This window comes from Psammomys obesus, unplaced genomic scaffold, assembly GCF_907164565.1.
Source record: "Psammomys obesus unplaced genomic scaffold, mPsaObe1.curated_primary_1811, whole genome shotgun sequence".
Classification (NCBI taxonomy): domain Eukaryota; kingdom Metazoa; phylum Chordata; class Mammalia; order Rodentia; family Muridae; genus Psammomys; species Psammomys obesus.
In genome coordinates, this window is record NW_026596051.1 from 8,560,681 (window position 1) to 8,579,574 (window position 18,894).

Sequence of the window (18,894 nt, forward strand, 5' to 3'; positions counted from 1 at the left end):
ATAAGTATAAAATATATGCATAAAATTCTTATTATATTGGTTAAAAATGGCCACAGTAATAGTTCAATCTCATTTTATTTCCAGTGTTGTTATTACAGCTTATCTTTTCATTTTAAGTTTGTACCTGCACATTAAGAATTGAATTAGGGTAGTAATAGCCAATATATAAGAATAAAGGTTGGTACAGAAAAAAGTGAACACATATACAGTTATAATACACGTTCTAAAAGTGTAAATAATTCTATTGTTAAATAATATAAAATCTGAATATATCAGCGTCAGTTACTGAGAAACTTAATTCCTAAGATTATTGTAGAAATGAGGTTTTTCTGATTCATAAAAAACAAATACTTGGCTTAGGATTTTACTGAGATATTATTTAGCATTAGAAATATCCAGACTTTTTAATAGAAGAGATGTAGTCAACAAGTGATTTTTTTTGTAATTTAAATATTTGATAGAGTATGTGAGAGCAAATATAAAATATAATATATTTTCTCAGTTTCATCTATAGACACTGAAAAAGGACCCAAGCCATGTACAGACCATAATTGTGAATCTTCCAAAAGATTATCAAAGGTATGTTATGTGCTTGTGGAAAAGAAGAAAAAAGTTTAATGGAAATGACCATTGTTTAAGGATTCATCTTAGTTAATCTTTGTGTTATCTATTTGTAAAATACATAGAGCCCCATAGTGAGTGATTTCAAACAATGAGGTAAAACTTCACCCACTACAAAATAAGAAATCAATATAATTGGTACTTGACAAACTACTTTAAATTTGACATTGGATAATTGGTTATATAAAAAAGGATTTTTCATATATTTAGCCTCATTTCACATGGCTAATTAATTTATATTAAAGAGAAATCATGGCTGCAATTTTTTCAGTTGTTTCAGTTTCCATAGATGTTTTCATATTAGCCTTAAATAATGTGACTTTGATAGACTAATTTCTTATAACAGTTATTTGATGAATGATTAACATTTTTATATAGTCATGTCATCTGCAGATAAAGAGTTTCATCTTTCTCTTAAGTCTTTACTCATTTTTCTGATCTATCTGAATTTCTAGAGTCAGTACAAAAATGAATAGATGTGATAAGACTAGAGATGTTTTGTTCCTGGACTAAAAGCATTTTTGTCTTCCAAAGTCAAGTCTGATGGCATCTCTAGATTTTCACTTTGGTGGAGTGATGTTTTCTTCTACTCTTAATTTACTGGCTTATACTATGACTGGCTGTTAAATTTTGACTAGTACATTTTCTGATTGTCTTTTATAGGAAACATCTGTATTATATTTGCTACAGTCTTTCTGGCTTTGCTTTTTTTCTCATGCACTCTGTTCTATGCAATGTGTATTATAGGATTTGTAGTCATATTTTAAAGCTGCTAGTACAATCCAGCATTAATTCTTTGAGAATTTTAGTGTAAAATTACAGAAGTATTTTTGGCTTAAAGTTTACTTTACAAGAAAAGTAAGCTATAGATGTAGTATGTAACTAGTAGGGCATTAATATTGACATAATATCACAATTTATTTAGATTTTCACATTTATTTACATCCATTTCTGTGTGGCATATACCCACCACTGTAGGGAAAACAGTGAACAGCTCCAAACTGGATATTTGTGGTGCATTTTTAAAGCATATTTATGTCCCTCAATGACACTCTTCATTGCTTCACTAATCCTAGAACTCATTATTCTGTCCTCTGTTTTTACATTTTCCCTATTTAGAAAACTCACAGAGGTTTCTACAAGATTATACATAAATAGGTCATTGCAGCCTTATTACTGTAATGGTTTATCTTATTAATGCTATGGTTTATATATATGCATATATATATACACACACACATATAATTCTATTTTTAGTTTTTTGAGGAACCTTAATATTGATTTCCATGTGGCTGAACTACTTACATTCTCACTAACAATATAAAGGTTCCTATTTTACCCTCATTCTCATCACTTTTGCGGTCATTTAGTCTTTATATTATAGCTATTATGACTTGAGTGAGATGGAACATAATCTCCTTGTAGTTTTGTTGATAGTGTTTGGTGTTTAATGGATCGAGACAAGATCTCACACTGTAGCTAAAGATGGTTTTTAGTTCATGGCAGTTGTCTTGCATAACCCTCCTGAGTTCTAGGATTCCTAGTGTATGTCATCACACTTTGCTCTTTAAGTATTTTTTAAATAGTTTTATTTATTCTTTGAGAATTTTATGCATGTATAAAATGTATATTGACTATATTAACTGCTAATCCTGACTCATTTCAGATTGCCCCTTGTGCCACTCCCTACTTTATGTCTTCTTTTTCTTCTTTTGCAATCCCCTGAATTTAATTGATGTTGTCACATGCATATAGGTGTGGAGCCTTCCCCTGGAACATCATCTATTTGCTAGGGATCACACCCCTAAAGAAAACTGACTCTCTCTCCTCTAGCAGCCATCATCATTCAATAGCTTCTCAACTAGGGATAGAGTTTAATGTGCTCCTCCCCCATCTAAGCCTGGATGTTGACTGAGTTGTATTTTGAATAGGCAGCCTCTACTGCTTTGGGTTCATTAGTGTAGTCGCCCTGTCTTGTCCCGAAGACATTGTATTGCCATAGTCCTCACTGACCTCTGGCTCTCAAAAACCTTTCTGAAAACTCAGCTCTGGTTCCCTGAGTCTTGCGGAAAGGGTGTTGATACATATGTTCCATGTATGGATGAGAACACCGCAGACTTATATTATCTGTACTTTGACCAGTTAGTTGTGAGTCTATATTTATTGCTGTCCTATACAAGGAAGCTTCTATGATGAGGACTGTGGGCTCCACTATCATGGAGATAAAGTAGTTACATGACTTTATACTATTTTCATGTAGCAAAATAATCATAATAGAGTCATCTGACCTATGAGCTATATCCTCTTGAACATGGGCTAGGTTTAGAGTACCAGGCAGGAGTTTTCTACTTTGAAGTGAACCTGAAATCCAATCATAAAGAATACAGGAGAAGATCTCCATGCACATGGATTTATTTCTAGGAATAATATCCTGAAGCTAAAGAATTGTGTTGGTAGTTTGATGGGAATTGCATTGAAATCTGGGCCCAGGGATCTTTTCTGAGACTGATGCTCCAACCAAGGACCATGCATGGAGATAACCTAGAACCCCTGTACTGATGTAGCTTATGGTAGCTCAGTCTCCAAGCAGGTAACCTAGTAATGGGAACAGCATCTGTCTCTGACATGAACTCAGTGGCTGGCTCTTTGATCACCTCCCCCTAAGGCAGACTGGGTGAGGGAGGGCAACAGAGGAAGACAATGCAATCAGTCCTGATAAGACCTGATAGGCATGCCCCTCCCTAAGTCCACTGATAGGGGAACTCCTCCTCTCCTTCCTTCTGATCTTAGTCTATCAGATCTAATCTGGAGTGGCTGCAATGTCATCTTCTGTGGCCTGGTAAGGCTGCTCCCCCCTCAGGGGGAGGTGATCAATGAGCCGGCCAATCAGGTTATGTCAGAGGCAGTCCCTCTTCCCATTACTATGTAACCCACTTGGACACTGAACTGCCATGGGCTACATCCGTGCAGGGGTTCTAGGTTATCTCCATGCATGCTACCTGGTTGGAGTATGAGTCTCTGGGAAGACCCCTGTGTTCAAATTTTCGGTTCTGTTGCTCTCCTTGTGACGTTCCTGTCCTCTCCAGATCTTACTATTTTCCATGTCTTACATAAGATTCCATACACACTACCCAACAGTTGGCCATAAGTCTCAGCATCTGGAGGGAGGGTGGGATTGGGAGGGGAGGAGGGGGGCTTATGGAGGGATACAAAGTGAATAAAGTGTAATTAATAAAAAAAGAAAAGACAGAAATAATTAAATACTGAGATCATATTTATTTTAATATCAGAGTTAGAATGAGGTGAGGATAGTGTTCTAACTAATACTTTGAAACAATATACTTCCCCTCATATTGGAATTGTATTCTTTCCCAAGATAACCTGTTGGATTTCAAAGTTTGTAACAGAGACATACATTTTTTTATTTAACTTATTCCCATCTTGAAAATTATCATATCATAAATTTGACAGATTTTCATAATGAATGCTTTCTGGAGCAGGTTTTAACGTGTCATGTATCACTAAGAGACTGTGCTTGGTGTTCAGTTTCTGATACACCTGTGTATTATGCCTGGTTCTCTTTCCATTTAATGTTTGCATAAAAGGTATCAAACTCCAAAGGCATAATGTGATTAATAATCTTGTATCAAAAAAAAAAAAGACCTGATAGGCTAGTGTCAGATGGAAGGGGAGGAGGACTTCCCCTATGAGTTGACTTGAAGAGGGGCATGGGAGGAGTTGAGGGAGAGAGGGTGAGATTGGAAGGGAGTGAGGGAAGGGGCTATAGCTGGGATACAAGGTAAATAAACTAAAATTAATATAAAACATAAAAAATAGAAAAAATATTGTAAACATAGTCATCCTACACAAAGCTACAAATTTGATGTAATCCTTGCCAAAATTCCAGTAAAATTTTTTACAGAAATTGAAAAAAATGTTAAAGTTAATGTGGAAAAAAAAACAGAAGACTGTGTAGCCAATACAGTCCTGAACAATTTACACACTGCTGGAGATATGACTGTTTCTGATTTCAAGTTATACTACACAGCCATAGTACCTAAGAATAACATGGCCCACGCAGAGAAACAGACACACTGAACAATTGAATAGAATCAGTTACTCATGTATAGGTCTTCAAGTTGCTTTTTGTTCAGAGGGAGAGATCTGGTTTCATTCTTCATGTGGAAGCATCTTTTTTTCAGCACCACTTGAGAAAGAGACTGTCTTCTCCTTTGTGTGTTCCTGGTACTTTTGTCAAAGCAAGTGGCCACAGCTGATGTGGGTTCACTCCTGATTCTCTTTGGTTCCATTAGTTTTATTTTTTGTCTATTTTTATTTTATTTTTTATTTTATATTTATTTTATTTTATTTTTTGTCTATTTTTCAGCCATTACCATGTTACCTTTTTCACCACAGCTCTGTGCTATAGTCTTAAATCTCCAGGCGTGCCCATTCCCCTTAGCATCACTTGTTATTTGGGTTCTTTTATGCTTTCATGCTAACTTTTGTGTTTTTTAATGTGTTTTGTGAATAATATCATTGAAATGTCAATGGATAGTTTTTGCAATCTTTGAATTTTAGTAATATAACCATGACCATAATATAAATTCTGCCAGTCTGTGATCATGGGAAGACTTTCCATTAATTGTAAATGTGTTTCACCTCTTTCGTTAAGTGTAGTATTTTCAGTATATTAAGTATTTTAAGGTAGTGAATTGGACTACTTTCCATAATTCTTTTTCAACAATTTCATTAATGATATGTACAGAAAAGCACTTGATATTTTATGTTGATTTTGAATTCTACTAATTTGCTGAAAGTCTTCATCAAAATCAAGAGTTTTCTAGTTAGAGTCTCTAGGGTGTATTAAATACAGGCTCATACCATCTGAAAATGAGGATAACTTATTTTTTCCTTTTCTTTTTAAAAATGTCTGAGTATATGGATGGCCAGGTTACATTTATGAATGTATGGGTATATAAGACGTGCCTATAACAACTATTAGTGAAAGGAGGCCATGAATTTGATGGAAAATGGAGAGAGATATATGAGAGGATATGGACAGAGGAAAGGCAAGGGAGGAATATTCTAATTGTTATAATACCAAGTATGTAAAATAAAAGAGAAGTGTATGTGTGAATACTATCATGTATGTGTATGCAGCCTCCATGTGCAATGTCTGGTGCCTGCGGGTACCAGAAGAGGGGAGAGGTCCTACTGGTAGATGTTTGTGAGTCACCATTCTAGTACTGGGAACTAAACCCAGCAGCAAGTGCTCTTAATGACTTAACCAAGTCTCCAGCCTCTTCATTCATTCTTTTTTTTATGTTGTATTCTTTTTTTAAATTCTTTATTAATTACACTTTATTCACTTTGTATCCCCCTGTGGTTCCCTCCCTCCTCCCGTCCCAATCCCTCCCTTCTCTACCCTCTGCATGCATGCTCTTCCCCAAGTCCACTGGTAGGAGAGGTCTTCTTTTTCTTTCTTCTGATCCTAGTCAATTAGGTCTCATCAGGAGTGGCTGCATTATCTTTTTCTGTGGCCTGGTAATGCTGCTTCCCCCTCAGGGGGAGGTAATTAAAGAGAAGGCCAATCAGTTCATGTTACAGACAGTCCCTGTTCCTATTACAATGGAACCCACTTGGATACTGAACTGCCATGGGCTACATCTGTGCAGGGGTCTTAGGTTATCTCCATGCATGGTCCTTGGTTGGAGTATCAGTCTCAGGAAAGACCCCTGTGCTCAGATTTTTTGGGTCTGTTGCTCTCCTTGTGGAGTTCCTGTCCTCTCCAGATCTTACTGTTTCCCACTTCTTTCCTAAGATTCCCTGCACTCTGCCCAAAGGTTGCCCATAAGTCTCACCATCTGCATTGATAGTCTGCAGGGCAGAGCTTTTCAGAGGTCCTCTGTGTCAGGCTCCTGACTTGTTCCCTGTTTTCTCCTTCTTCTGATGTCCATCCTCTTTGCCTTTCTGGATAGGGATTGAGCATTTTATCAAGAGTCCTCCCTCTTGATTAGTTTCTTTAAGGGGAACCCTCCTCCACTGCTGGTGGGAATGTAATCTTGTACAACCACTCTGGAAAGCAATTTGTCGATTTCTCAGACAACTAGGAGTAGCAAGCACTTCCTCAAGATCTAGCTATACCACTCCTAGGCATATACTCAAAAGAGTCTCAAGTACACAATAAGGTCATTTGCTCAACCATGTTTGTAGTAGCCTTATTTGTAATAGCCAGAAGCTGGAAACAGCCCAGATGCCCCTCAGTGGAGGAATGGATGCACAAATTGTGGTATATCTACACAATGGAATATTACTCAGCAGTAAAAAACAAGGAAATCTTGAAATTTGCAGGTAAATGGTGGAATCTGGAAAAGATCGTCCTGAGCGAGCTATCCCAGAAGCAGAAAGATGCACACGGTATATACTCACTCATATAGACATATAATATAGGATAAACCTACTAAAATCTTCATTCATTCTTTATATCATTTTCATGCCCTAGTTAAAAGGAAGATTTTATTCACTATACTGAATGATAATGGAGGGAACAGAGACACTTGTCTTGTTCAGAATTTCAGAGAAAATTACTTAAACTTTACCCAATCTATTATGATGTTGGCTCCAGTTCATTGTGTGTAGCTCCCCTCTGCCTTTAAAAAAAGTGTTATATGTTCCTTCTAGTTCTACTTTCTTCAGGGTTTAGACTGTGTCAAAGGACTTTATGCCTCTGTTAAATTGCTTGTTCTTAAAATTTATGTACTGCTGTATCTTATTTATTAACGTGTATATGTTGAAACTGCCTTGCTTCTGTGGATTGAAACCAATTTGGTCATAGAGTTGTTTTCAGTATGTTGTTGAATTCAGTTTGTGAGCATTTTATTGAGAACCTTTTCTCCTGTGTTCATAGGAAATTTACATTTTGTTTTTCTTTTGATTGTAACCTCATCTAGATGTGATATCCAGGTTATAAAATGACTTTGGTGGTATTCCACAACTTTTCTGTTTTATGAAATAGTAGTAGTAACACTGGTGTTACCTCTTCTTTAAAAGTCCTTTAGAATTAACAATGAATCTTTCTGTCTATTGCTTTGTTAGGAATTCACTTATTACTTTGTTTATATTGTGGCTCATTGTAGATTTTTAGAACTCCCTTTCATTTCATTTTGATTGGTTGTGTTTCTAGCAAGCAGTTCATACATTTCATGTAGGTTTTTCAGCTTTTTGGAATTTGAGTTTTCAAAATATTACCTAATATCCACCTAGATTTTTTAAAACTTGGATTAATTCTTTGTTTCATTTGGCTAATTCTAAGAGTTTGTTAATCGTGTTTTTTTTCCCCCCTCCTTTTAAAGACCTCCTGTTGATGTTTTATAACTTTTTTAAAGTTTCTATTCTACTAATTCCTGCCCTGAGACTATTACTTTTTTGTTGTTGTTGTTGTTGTTGTTTTCAAGACAGGATTTCTCTGTATAGCCTTGGCTGTCCTAGACTCACTTTGTAGACCAGGCTGGCCTCTGCCTCCTTGAGTGCTGGGATTACTACTGCAACTGGAGAGACTATTACTTTTTAATCTACTTGTTTTAGGTGTGTCTTATTCTAAGTTTTACAACATTGAAGAACATCACTATTTAATTTATTTTGGTTTTTTAATGTAAAAACTCATAGATATAGTCTTTTCTCTTAGAACTGCTTTTGCTATATCTCAAAGATTGTGGTGAATTGTGCTTTCAATTTCATTTGATTATAGGAATTCTTAAATTTTCTCCTTAATTTTTTGGAATGGCCCATATGCCATTTAAGTGTGTCTAGTTCAGTCTCCGAGGATTCGTGTAGTTTCTCTTGTTAATGACTCCCAGTTTTATTCTACTTAGTTTTAACAAGACAAAAAAAAATCCTAATTTTAAAATTTTTTTACTTGTTTGATGGACAAACTGTTATTTAGTTCATAGAATGTTTGTTGGACCACTGAGAAGTATGTGATTTTATAATTTTTACATTCTTTTTTTTTATTTTGATTTTTTATTCTTTTAAAAATTAATTAACTAATTAGTTACAATTTATTAACTTTGTATCCCCACTTCAGCTTCTGCCCTCATCTCCTCCCAGTCTGACCCACCCTCCCTCTTCTCCCCCTATGCCCTTTCTCTAATCTCATGATAGGGGAGGACCTCCTCCCCTTCTAAGGGACCCTAGCATATCAGGTCTCATCAAGGCTGATGGTATCATCTTCCTTTGTGGCCTGGCAAGGCTGCACTCCCCAGGAGGAGGTGCTCAAAGAGCCAGCCACTGAGTTCATGTCAGAGACAGCCCTTTTACCCCTTACTAGGGAACCCACTTAGAAACTGAATAGCCAATGGGTTTCCTCTGAACAGGGTGTCTAGGACTTCTCCATGCAAGGTCCTTGGTTGGAGTATTGGTCTCTGCAGGGCCCCACTGTGCCCAGGATTTTTGGCTGTTGTGCCCTTTGTGGAGTTCAAATCAAAGACCCAGGAACAAAGCCACATACCTACTGAAATTTAATTTTTGATCAAAACCATACAATGGAAAAAAAGACAGTATTTTCAACAAATGGTGCTGGTTTAACTGTATGTCTTCATGTAGAGAAATGCAAATAGACCCATATTTATCACCCTGCACAAAATTAAAGTCCAAGTGGACCAAAGGTCTCAACATAAAACCAGATATACTAAATCTGTTAGAAGAAAAAGTGGGGAAGAGCCTTGACCTCATTGGCACAGGATTTTATACTTTTGGATGAAGATGAAATACTTTAAAGATAGTTGTTCAGTCCATTTTATCTATGATGCAAATTGATTATGAAGTTTCATTACTAAATATAATCCAAGTGATCTATTTATTTTTTAAAATTGATAGTAAGATCACCATTACTGTATCTACTTATTGTTATTTTATAACCATTAGTGATTACTTTTGCTTTTTTTTTTGAGACAGAGTTTCTTTGTGTAATCTTGGCTGTCCTGTCCTGGACTAGCTTTGCAGACCAGGCTGCCTCCAACTTGCAGATATCTGCCTGCCTCTCCCTCCTGGAGTGTTGGGATTATAGACGTGCGCCCTCACACCTAGCTTCTTTTGCTTTACTTAGGTTTGTCTAGAAATCTACTTTATCAGAGATCAAGCAATCTACATTGGCTTGTTTTCAGCTTCTGTTTGCCTGATCATTAACTTTCAGTTTTTCAAATATCCTTGTGTTTGTTTATGACAGCAAAGTGTGTGTGTGTTTAGACAACAGATAGGAGAGGCTCTTTAAAATTTCAGTTATTTCATGTATATCTTTTAATTGTAGAGTGAGGATCAATGATGTTTAATGTTATGTAGATACACTTGCTTGTCTGTATTATTTTATTGGCTGTTCATCTGGTTGGTTGTATTAGTGTTTTTTTCCCTTTCTTTTTCCCCTATATTTTAAAAGTATTTTATTTTTTTATTTTATGTCTATGAGTGCTCTGTCTTCATTTATTTATGTTTACCATGTGTACCTGAAGAATTCAGGGGTGTAAAAATACCCAGAACTGGAGTTACTATTGGTTGTGAGCTGTAGTATAGATTCTGGGAACTGAATCATGTTCTCTGCGAGAGTAGCAAGTGCTCTTATCCATTGAGCATCTCTCCAGCCTCCTCTCCCTGATTTGTATAAAGGGTGTGCTGTTTACTATGTGTGATGTTCTGGATTCTTTCATAGTTCTTGTTATTTTATCTAGTCCTCTCATGAATTTATTCTTTCTTGTGATCTCACAGTTGAGACTTTAATCTTCTTGTATGTTTAGTGTTCCTTTATCTTCTGCAGTACTGGCTTGGTGGTCACATACAGCTTTAATTTTACCCAGAAATGTCATTTTTTTCTCTGCTACTTTAAAAAAGTCATCATTTCTCTGTAACTGTTTGGATATATCAATCTTTGTTGACGGTATTTTGCTTTAAAGTTTGAAATAAGTCATTTCAGGTTTCTTAGTTTTTTGGTATGGTTTTTACATGTTTAACTTTTTAAGTGGCTTGCTATTTTCTTTTCTTGCAGCATCTTCTTTTAAGTAGTTTTGGCATCATGATTATATGTGTTTAAATTCTAATGCCTGTTGTTACTTTGTCAATTTTTTTCCCTGACAGTTCAGGAAATTGTCTGCCACACTTTTCATTGGATAGATTTTCTATACATTTTGTATTTTATCTCTGCTCTTCCTTCTGTGATATAGATTTTTAGTTTGGGCTTTGGATTTTATCTCGGAGCTGGTAGAGGTTTTAGTCATGCAGGCTTGCTTATTTATTTATTATTTTCTAACTTTAGTGATGTCTGAATGCAATAGTTCCTCATCCTACTTTTTCTTGAAATTTTTGAATTTTTTTGTGTTTGATCTCATCTTTTTGGAATATTAATATAGAACTTTCTTATGTTTTATTTCCAACATTTCTATTTGTTTCCCCATCTCAAATTTTATTGCTGACCTTTCTTATTTATGCTTTTGACTTTCTTCAAGTCCTAAACTGATTTCTAGACTTTAGTCATTGCTTGTTTATATTGTCTTTGAAGTCACTGAGCATGTAAACTTTTGAAATCCTCATTTAGCATTTTATCCATCTCAGTGTCTTTGGATTTAGTACTTTAGGATTTATGACCTTTGGAAGGAATTGAATTTTTCATGTATTTTGTATTTCTGGCTTTATCTAGGTATTTTCTTAATGATCAGTCTACTCAAGGTTTAACCCCAGTATAACTGAGGGTATATTAAAAAACTACCATAAGAACAACAATACTGAACAAGATACAGAATGCATTTATAATTTATCTGAGCCCACTAGCACTTCCGGAGGCCATAGAGCAGAAAATGGCAAAAAAAAAAAAAAAAAAAAAAAGTAGGGCGAGATTTTTAGTATTAGATATGGATTTTTACATATGGAGTGGGTCTTAAATTCAAATAGAAGGCAGTTACTTACCCCTTAATATTCATGCAATTGTTACTCCTTTAGGCATGTCTTTCTGGGGCAGTCATCATTCTAGCTTAGAAGATTCACAGGTGGTAAGACTGTTTATTGTTTTTATCCCTTTGCAAACTCCTGGACCAAGACCTGTACAAGATCAAACCAGTCAATATTATAGTATAAATGGGGGAAAACTGCACCACCCCCACCTTCGGTGCAGTTGAAGGCCACTGGCAGAAGGGATAGTCAGTTTTCTTCAGGGGTTGTTCCATAATAGTAGTTTGATTATGCTCCAGTGAATGGCTCCCACACATATGCATATGCATCTAATGGATGGCTCCATGCCCGTGTGCATATGGCAATGCTAATTACTGTGTTATAAAAAATAAGACATGAAAGTAGGGGCCATGTGGGGAGGTGAGAGGAGAGATGGGGAAGGAATGTGGTAAAATTCTTGTATACATTTATAAAATTCTCTATATTAATAAAACTATATTTAAAATGTAGCATGCCCTCCCAAGTTAATTTCATCTACTTCATACATAAAAGTAGTAAATGAATTAAGTAATGAGAGGACTAGGGAATAGGAAAGAACCAATGTTAAATTAAAAAAAGAAAAATATTGAATTGTTAAGATGTAGTAAAGAAGAACTAGCAATAAACAAAAAAAAAAGATTTCCTGATAATGAAAAAAATGTATAAAATACAAAAATAGAATATAATAAAAACACAAACAGAATCTTTACTAAAAGTAACTTAGTGTTACAGTACTTGAAATAATACCCTTTACAATAGCCACAAAAGACATAACATACCTTGGTGTAACTCTAACCAAGCAAGTCAAAGACTTGTATGAAAATTCAAACAAGCAAGCAAGCAAACAAACAAACAAAAATCTTCTTGTCTCTGAAGAAAGAAATAGAAGAAAATACCAGAAGATGGAAAGATTTCTCATGCCCAGGGCTCAGCAGAATTAACATAGTAAAAATGACCATCTTAACAAAAGCAATCTACATGTTTAATGCAATTTCCATCAAATTACCAACACAATTATTTACACACCTTGAAAGAACAATTCTCAGCTTTGTGTGGAAAAACAAACAAAATCCAGAATAGCTAAAACAATCCTGTGCAATAAAAGATCTGGAGGTATCTCCGTCCTTGATCTCAAGCTGTTCTACAGAGCAACAGCATTAAAAACTCTATGATACTGGCATAGAAACAGACTGGTGGATCAGTGGTATCAAATTGAAGACCCGGAAATAAACTCACACACATATGGACACCTGATATTTTACAAAGGTGCCAAAACCATACAATAGAAAAAGATGGCATCTTCAACAAATGATGCTGGTCTAACTGGATGTCTACATGTAGAAAAAGTCAAAAAACTAAACTCCAAGTGGGTCAAAGACTTCAACATAAAACCAGACTCACTAAACCTGTTAGAAGAAAAAGTGGGAAAATAAGCCTTGAACTCATTGGCACAGGAGACAACTTCCTAAATAGTAAACCAACAGTACACAGGCTCTAAGATCAGCAATCAATAAATGGGACCTCATGAAACTGAAAGGGACACTGTCATCAGAACGACAATCTACAGACTAGGAAAGGATCTTCACTAACCCTGTATCTGACAGAGGGCTAATATCCAGAATATATAAAGAACTCAAGACATTAAACAGCAACAAATCAAGTAATTCAATTTAAAAAATGGGTACAGAGCTAAACAGAATTCTCAAGAAAGGAATATAGAATGACAGAGAAACACTCAAAGAAATGTTCAACATCCTTAGTCATCAGGGAATTGCAAATCAAAACGACCCTGAGATTTCACCTTACACCATCAGAATGGCTAAGATCAAAAACTCAAGACAATAGATGCTGGAGAGGATGTGGAGAAAGGGGAACCCTCTCCATTGCTGATGCGAATATAAACTTTTACAGCCACTTTGGAAATCAATCTGGCGTATTCTCAGAAAATGAGGAATAGTGCTACCTCAAGGTACAGCTATACTACTCCTAGGCATATCTCCAAAATATGCTCAAGTACACAACAAGGACATTTGCTCAACCATGTTTGTAACAGATATATTCATAATAGCCAGAAACTGAAAAAAAAATCAGATGTCCCTCAACTGAGTAATAGAGACAAAAATTACAGTAATTTACACAATGGAAAACTACTCAGCAATTAAAAGCAAGGAAATCATGAAATTTGCAGGCAAATGTATGGAACTAGAAAAAGGTCATCCTGAGTGATGCAGAAAGACACATGTCATATATACTCATAGTATAGGAAAAATAATACTCTATAATGTAGGATAAACATACTAAAATCTGTACACCTAAAGAAGCTAAGCAAGAAGGAGGACCCTGGATAAGATGATCAGTCCTCACTCAGAAAGGCAAAGGAGATGGAAGTCAGAAGAAGGAGAAAACAGGGAACATGACAGGAGCCTACCACAGAGGGCCTCTGAAAGGCTCTACCCAGCAGGGTATCGAAGCAGATGCTGAGATTCATAATCAAACTTTAGGCAGAGTGCAGGGAATCTTAAGGAAGAAGGGAGTAAGACCTGAAGGGTACAAGGAGAGCAACAAAACTAAAAAATCTGGGCACAGGGGTCTTTTCTGAGGCTGATATTGCAACCAAGGACCATGAGTGGAGATAACCTAGAACACCTTCACAGATGTAGCCCATGGCAGCTTAGGCTCCAAGTGGGTGACCTAGTAAGGGGAATAGGGGCTGTCTCTGACATGAACTCAGTGGCTGGTTCTTTGATCACCTCCCCCTGAGTGGGCAGCAGCCTTACCAGGTCACAGAGGAACACAATGCAGCCAGTCCTGATGAGACCTGATAGGCTAGGGTCAGATGGAAGGGGAGGAGGTCCTCCCCTATCAGTGGATTGGGAGAGGGCCATTGGAGGAGGAAGAGAGAGGAGGGTCGGGATTGGTGGGGGCAGAGAGGGCTACAGCTGGGATACGAAGTGAATAAATTTTAACAGATAAAAAAATTAAGATTGTATATAGAATAATAAATTGAAATAAGGCAATATTTCCGTTGTGGTATTTAGTACCCATCCTTTACCTTCCAACTCAGACTTAAAACAAACTTAAAACATATATCACTGTGATCTCTCTATCTCTATCTCTTCCTCTCTCTTTCTCTTCCTACTACCCTGCTCTCCTTCCCCCTTCCCTCCTCTAAACTCTGTAATGCAACATATTTGTAAAGTTTCCAAGTCAGAATGGTTTGTACTGGTTTCTGAATTCTAACTGGAATTCTACACACTGTTGTGGTTGCCATGACCTCTATCTATCACTCAACAGAATTGTGGTTTTACATAAATTTTTCATGATGTAAGATAGCATGTATTGTATTCCCCAAAACTTATTTATTTTCCATGGAAACAAAATGATGGCTCACTAACTAAACCTTCCAATTTCCCCATTGAAGAGATAGCATCTTTGTAAAGGAATACTGCTGAAGAATAAAGAAAGCTGAAAAAGAAAAAAATAAATAAATGAAAAAATAGTAGAATGTTAAACAGAGAAACAGAAGCAGACAAAAAGCATATACACATTAAAATGGCATATTTAGGTTCTCTAAAAAATTGCTGTCCACCAGTCTGAAAAGGAGCAGATGGATCGTTTAATTTGACAGCTTGTCTTTTCTGTGATATAGGCTGGTGCTCCCACATCTTAGTTGTCATCTGCCATCTCTAGTAGCTTCTCTTCTCTTGCATCCTCACCTGAGGACACTTTTTTATAGTCTGTGTGTGTGCTCTTGAGGCTCGTCTTTCATATGCCTGGGACAGTTAATGTTCTCACTAAGGGATAGCATCCAAGTGTTAGGATGTGTGGGAGCAAACACAGCCCTGAGATCTTAAGTGTGTTGTCAAAGTCCACTAGGCATTAAGACACCTTATCGGAGGGGACAAGCTTCAGCTATCTAGGAAATGGGTTTTACTTGACAGTTGTAAGTCCCTGTAACGGTAGAGTTAATTCCTTAGCAACATTTTATAATTTTCAGCCAACAAGTTTTTCACTCTTGGCAAACTTTTCTTCTCAGCCTTTTACTTCGTTTTGATGCTATTGTAAGTGGAATCACAACTTTAATTTCCTTTGGGGATGCTTTTGTTTTTAATGTACGGTAAGCCAATTGTTTTATTTCCTATGAATTTTGCATCCTGTGACTCCCGTGAATTTATTATTCTCACTTCCAGAATTAATGGTGATGTGGAGGCTTCTAGCTTTGCTGCTTGTAAGATTGTTTCATCTACAAGCAGAGATAATGTTATAGTTCTCCTCCTTCCAAATCAAATTGTTCTTTTATTTCCTTATTTGCTGTACCTGTGATTTCCCCAGACTGTTTTAAATAGAAGAATAAAAACCAAGCTTCTTATTCTTTATCATGGAGGAAAAGCTTTCAGTCTTTTAATACTCAGTATGATGTTATCTGAACTTTTGCGTGGTTTGGATTCTGTTAATTTATTTTTATTCCTATTTTTTATCATGGATATGTGTTAACATTTTAAAATAGATTTTTCTGCCATCAATGTGAAAAAATGTACTTTTACAATTTACCTTGTGATATATTATCATGTTTGATTTTTGTATGGTAGCCTGTCAGTGGTAGGGAGACATAGATGGAGACACCGCTCGACAGTGGTCTGTCCAGCCTGAGGAGTTTCTTTTAGAGACGTTTATTAAGATGGGGGCTCAGATTCTTGAATTCATTGCAGAAAAGAAAAGAATTTCAGGACTAAATTAATTTGAAGCAGAATTGGAGCTTATTAAAAAGTTATTTTAACGTACCATTAAACATGGTGGATGGTATGGGGACCCTGTAAGAAAAAGAGAGTAAGACTGAAGAATATGAGTCACACATAATTGTCATGTTTAAGCACCTTTACAGTATATATGATTTACAGTATGTATGATTTCTGTGCTTTCTAAAATTAGATGTGAAAAGTTTATTAAGAAGCTGTTAAGGAATGTTGTGGTATAAGAGTTGATAAGGTAGTTTCTGGGGTACATTGGCTCAGGTTACAATTGGTAATGTCATTCTAGACATTCTCATCCACAGGGTTGCATAGAAAATTGAGATATTTTTACTGTCATTAAAGTTTAACTTTGAATGTGTAATTTCCTAAAATTTTAGGTTAAAACTATATTAAAAATGTGTGAGGTCATACACAACGGACATATGTGAGTAGAGCTAAAGTACGAGACATTGCTACTTTAGCATTTTTATTTAGAGTGTTCGTATAGAATATAGTCTCTATGCAAGCCACCTTACCATAAATGTGCTGGAAACATTGACTCTCAGCTGCTGGAAGACTTCAGCCAGATGTCATGTCAGTGGCAGAAATTAATGTTTCCTTAATTTTTTCTCATTTTTTTTCATCATGCCTCAATTTTCTCTGTGAAACTTTGATCCCTTAAGCTTAATGTTTAGTTGCTGCTGAAGATGCATTTTTTAACTTCTTGCATTTTGAATGCATTCTACCTATTCAAAGCTCAAAAGACTCATCCTCTCTGACATGATATTAGAAGATTTGAACTTGGAGACTAAAGGATCACCATTGTTTTGAACATGGATGAAACAATACCATTACTCATGACACCTAACCATATAAACAATAAAGCATACAGCAGCTTGTTATGCCTGACCTTAAGATTAACACCAGTAATAGCACAGCCATTTACCATCAAGTACTTGATAGCTATGATGTGAGTAAATGAACTCTAAGGGAGAATTGTGACAGATATACTCTTTGGGGCATGTAAGCCTTGGAACACTGTGAATATGTTATTTCAGTTGTCAGGCATACATACAATATCATTTTTTAATTATGATACAGGTTTCCTCTGTGTTGTTAGAATGCCAAGGGCCATCACATCTAGTGCTGCTCATCGTCTTAATTTCTTTTTTTTTTATAATTTATTTAATTTTATGTGCATTAGTGTGAAGGTGTCAGATCCCTTAGAATTGGGGTATAGACAGCTATGAGCCGCCATGTGGGTGCTGGGAATTGAACCCGGGTCCTTTGGAAGAACAGACAGTGCTGTTAACCACTGAGCCATCTGTCCAGCCTCCTAGTCTTAGTTTCTAAGTTTAGAAATGGGATCCCTTAGTCTATAAAATATATACTGCTGTGTATAAATTGAGAATGTGTCAAAAGAGGAAAGAACAGTCCCAAGAAGGAGTCCAGTGATGTTATAAACTGAAAGGAAAACAGTGTAAGGCTCTGATTATTAAGTATGTATATCAGGAATTCTTCAAAGGAAGAAAATAAACCATAAGGTTACAGCTGTGTTCATATGTGTTACATAAGTTCATATGTGACATTTGTTTTTGCAATTTAGAATTTAAGATGTCTCTTTCCTTGTTTGAAGAGAATTGTCAAGTGAATAAACTGGTGACAACATAAGTAACCATACCTTCCAGTGCTCTTAAGGCCGTGAGACTCAGAAGAGATTTTACAACTTTGAGTTCTTACACTCTGGAGTGTGTAGGCCTCAGACTACCCTGATAGGTGTCAGCAAGCATCAGATCTTTATATCTGTAACAGGGAAACATTTGAGTAAAATTGAGTTGTTGACCTTTTCTATAAACTATGCCTGTCCTTTGTACTAAATTAAAAGGCAGTAGCTTGGTTTTGCCTCCTGTGTTACTACAGAGGCAACAGCCAGGCACTTCCGATTCTGTGAATTGTGGTTTTCCTGATCCTTTCTCTCTAAATGCACATGTGACTAGAATAGTTAATATCTGCCTTTCTTAGCATTTTTAAATTTCATATTTGTTTAGAAAGGGAACTTAGTGTATCATTTATTAGAAAACAAAGCCCTCATACAGAAAAAGAAAATGAAATATTTTTATCTACCATAGCAAGAATTGCCTGAGGTGGTACTTCAGTGGGACTGGCATACTGATTTCCATAGTGGCTGTACCAGTTTGCAACCCTACCAGCAATGAGTAAGTGTTCCTCTTTCCCTGCATCCTTGCCAGCATGTGCCGTCATTGTTTTATTGATCTTGGCCATTCTAACTGGGGTAATAAGAAATCTTAAAGTAGTTTTAATTTGCATTTTCCTGGTGGCTGAAGATGTTGAATATTTCTTTAAGTGCTTCTCATCCACCTGTGTTGCATCTCTTGGGACCTCTGCTTACATCTGTACCCTACTTTAAAATTGGGTTATTTTTTATTGTTCAGGTTTTTTTCTTTATGTATTTTAGGTATTAAGCTTCTTTCAGATGTATAATTGGTAGAGGTCTTTTCCCATTCTCTAGTCTGCCCTTTTTCCCCAATCATCATAGTCTTTGTCATATAGC

The 18,894-nt window shown here is 36.1% G+C and overlaps 1 protein-coding gene across 1 annotated transcript in view; it reads left to right on the forward strand.

Moving 5' to 3' along the window:
* Positions 1 to 18,894, forward strand: part of Zpbp (zona pellucida binding protein) — a 186,565-nt gene that overhangs the window by 86,774 nt on the left and 80,897 nt on the right. The window contains exon 6 of the mRNA XM_055624272.1: positions 503 to 579. Within this exon, the coding sequence (XP_055480247.1) occupies positions 503 to 579 (77 nt within the window). The remainder of the gene's footprint in view (positions 1 to 502; positions 580 to 18,894) is intronic.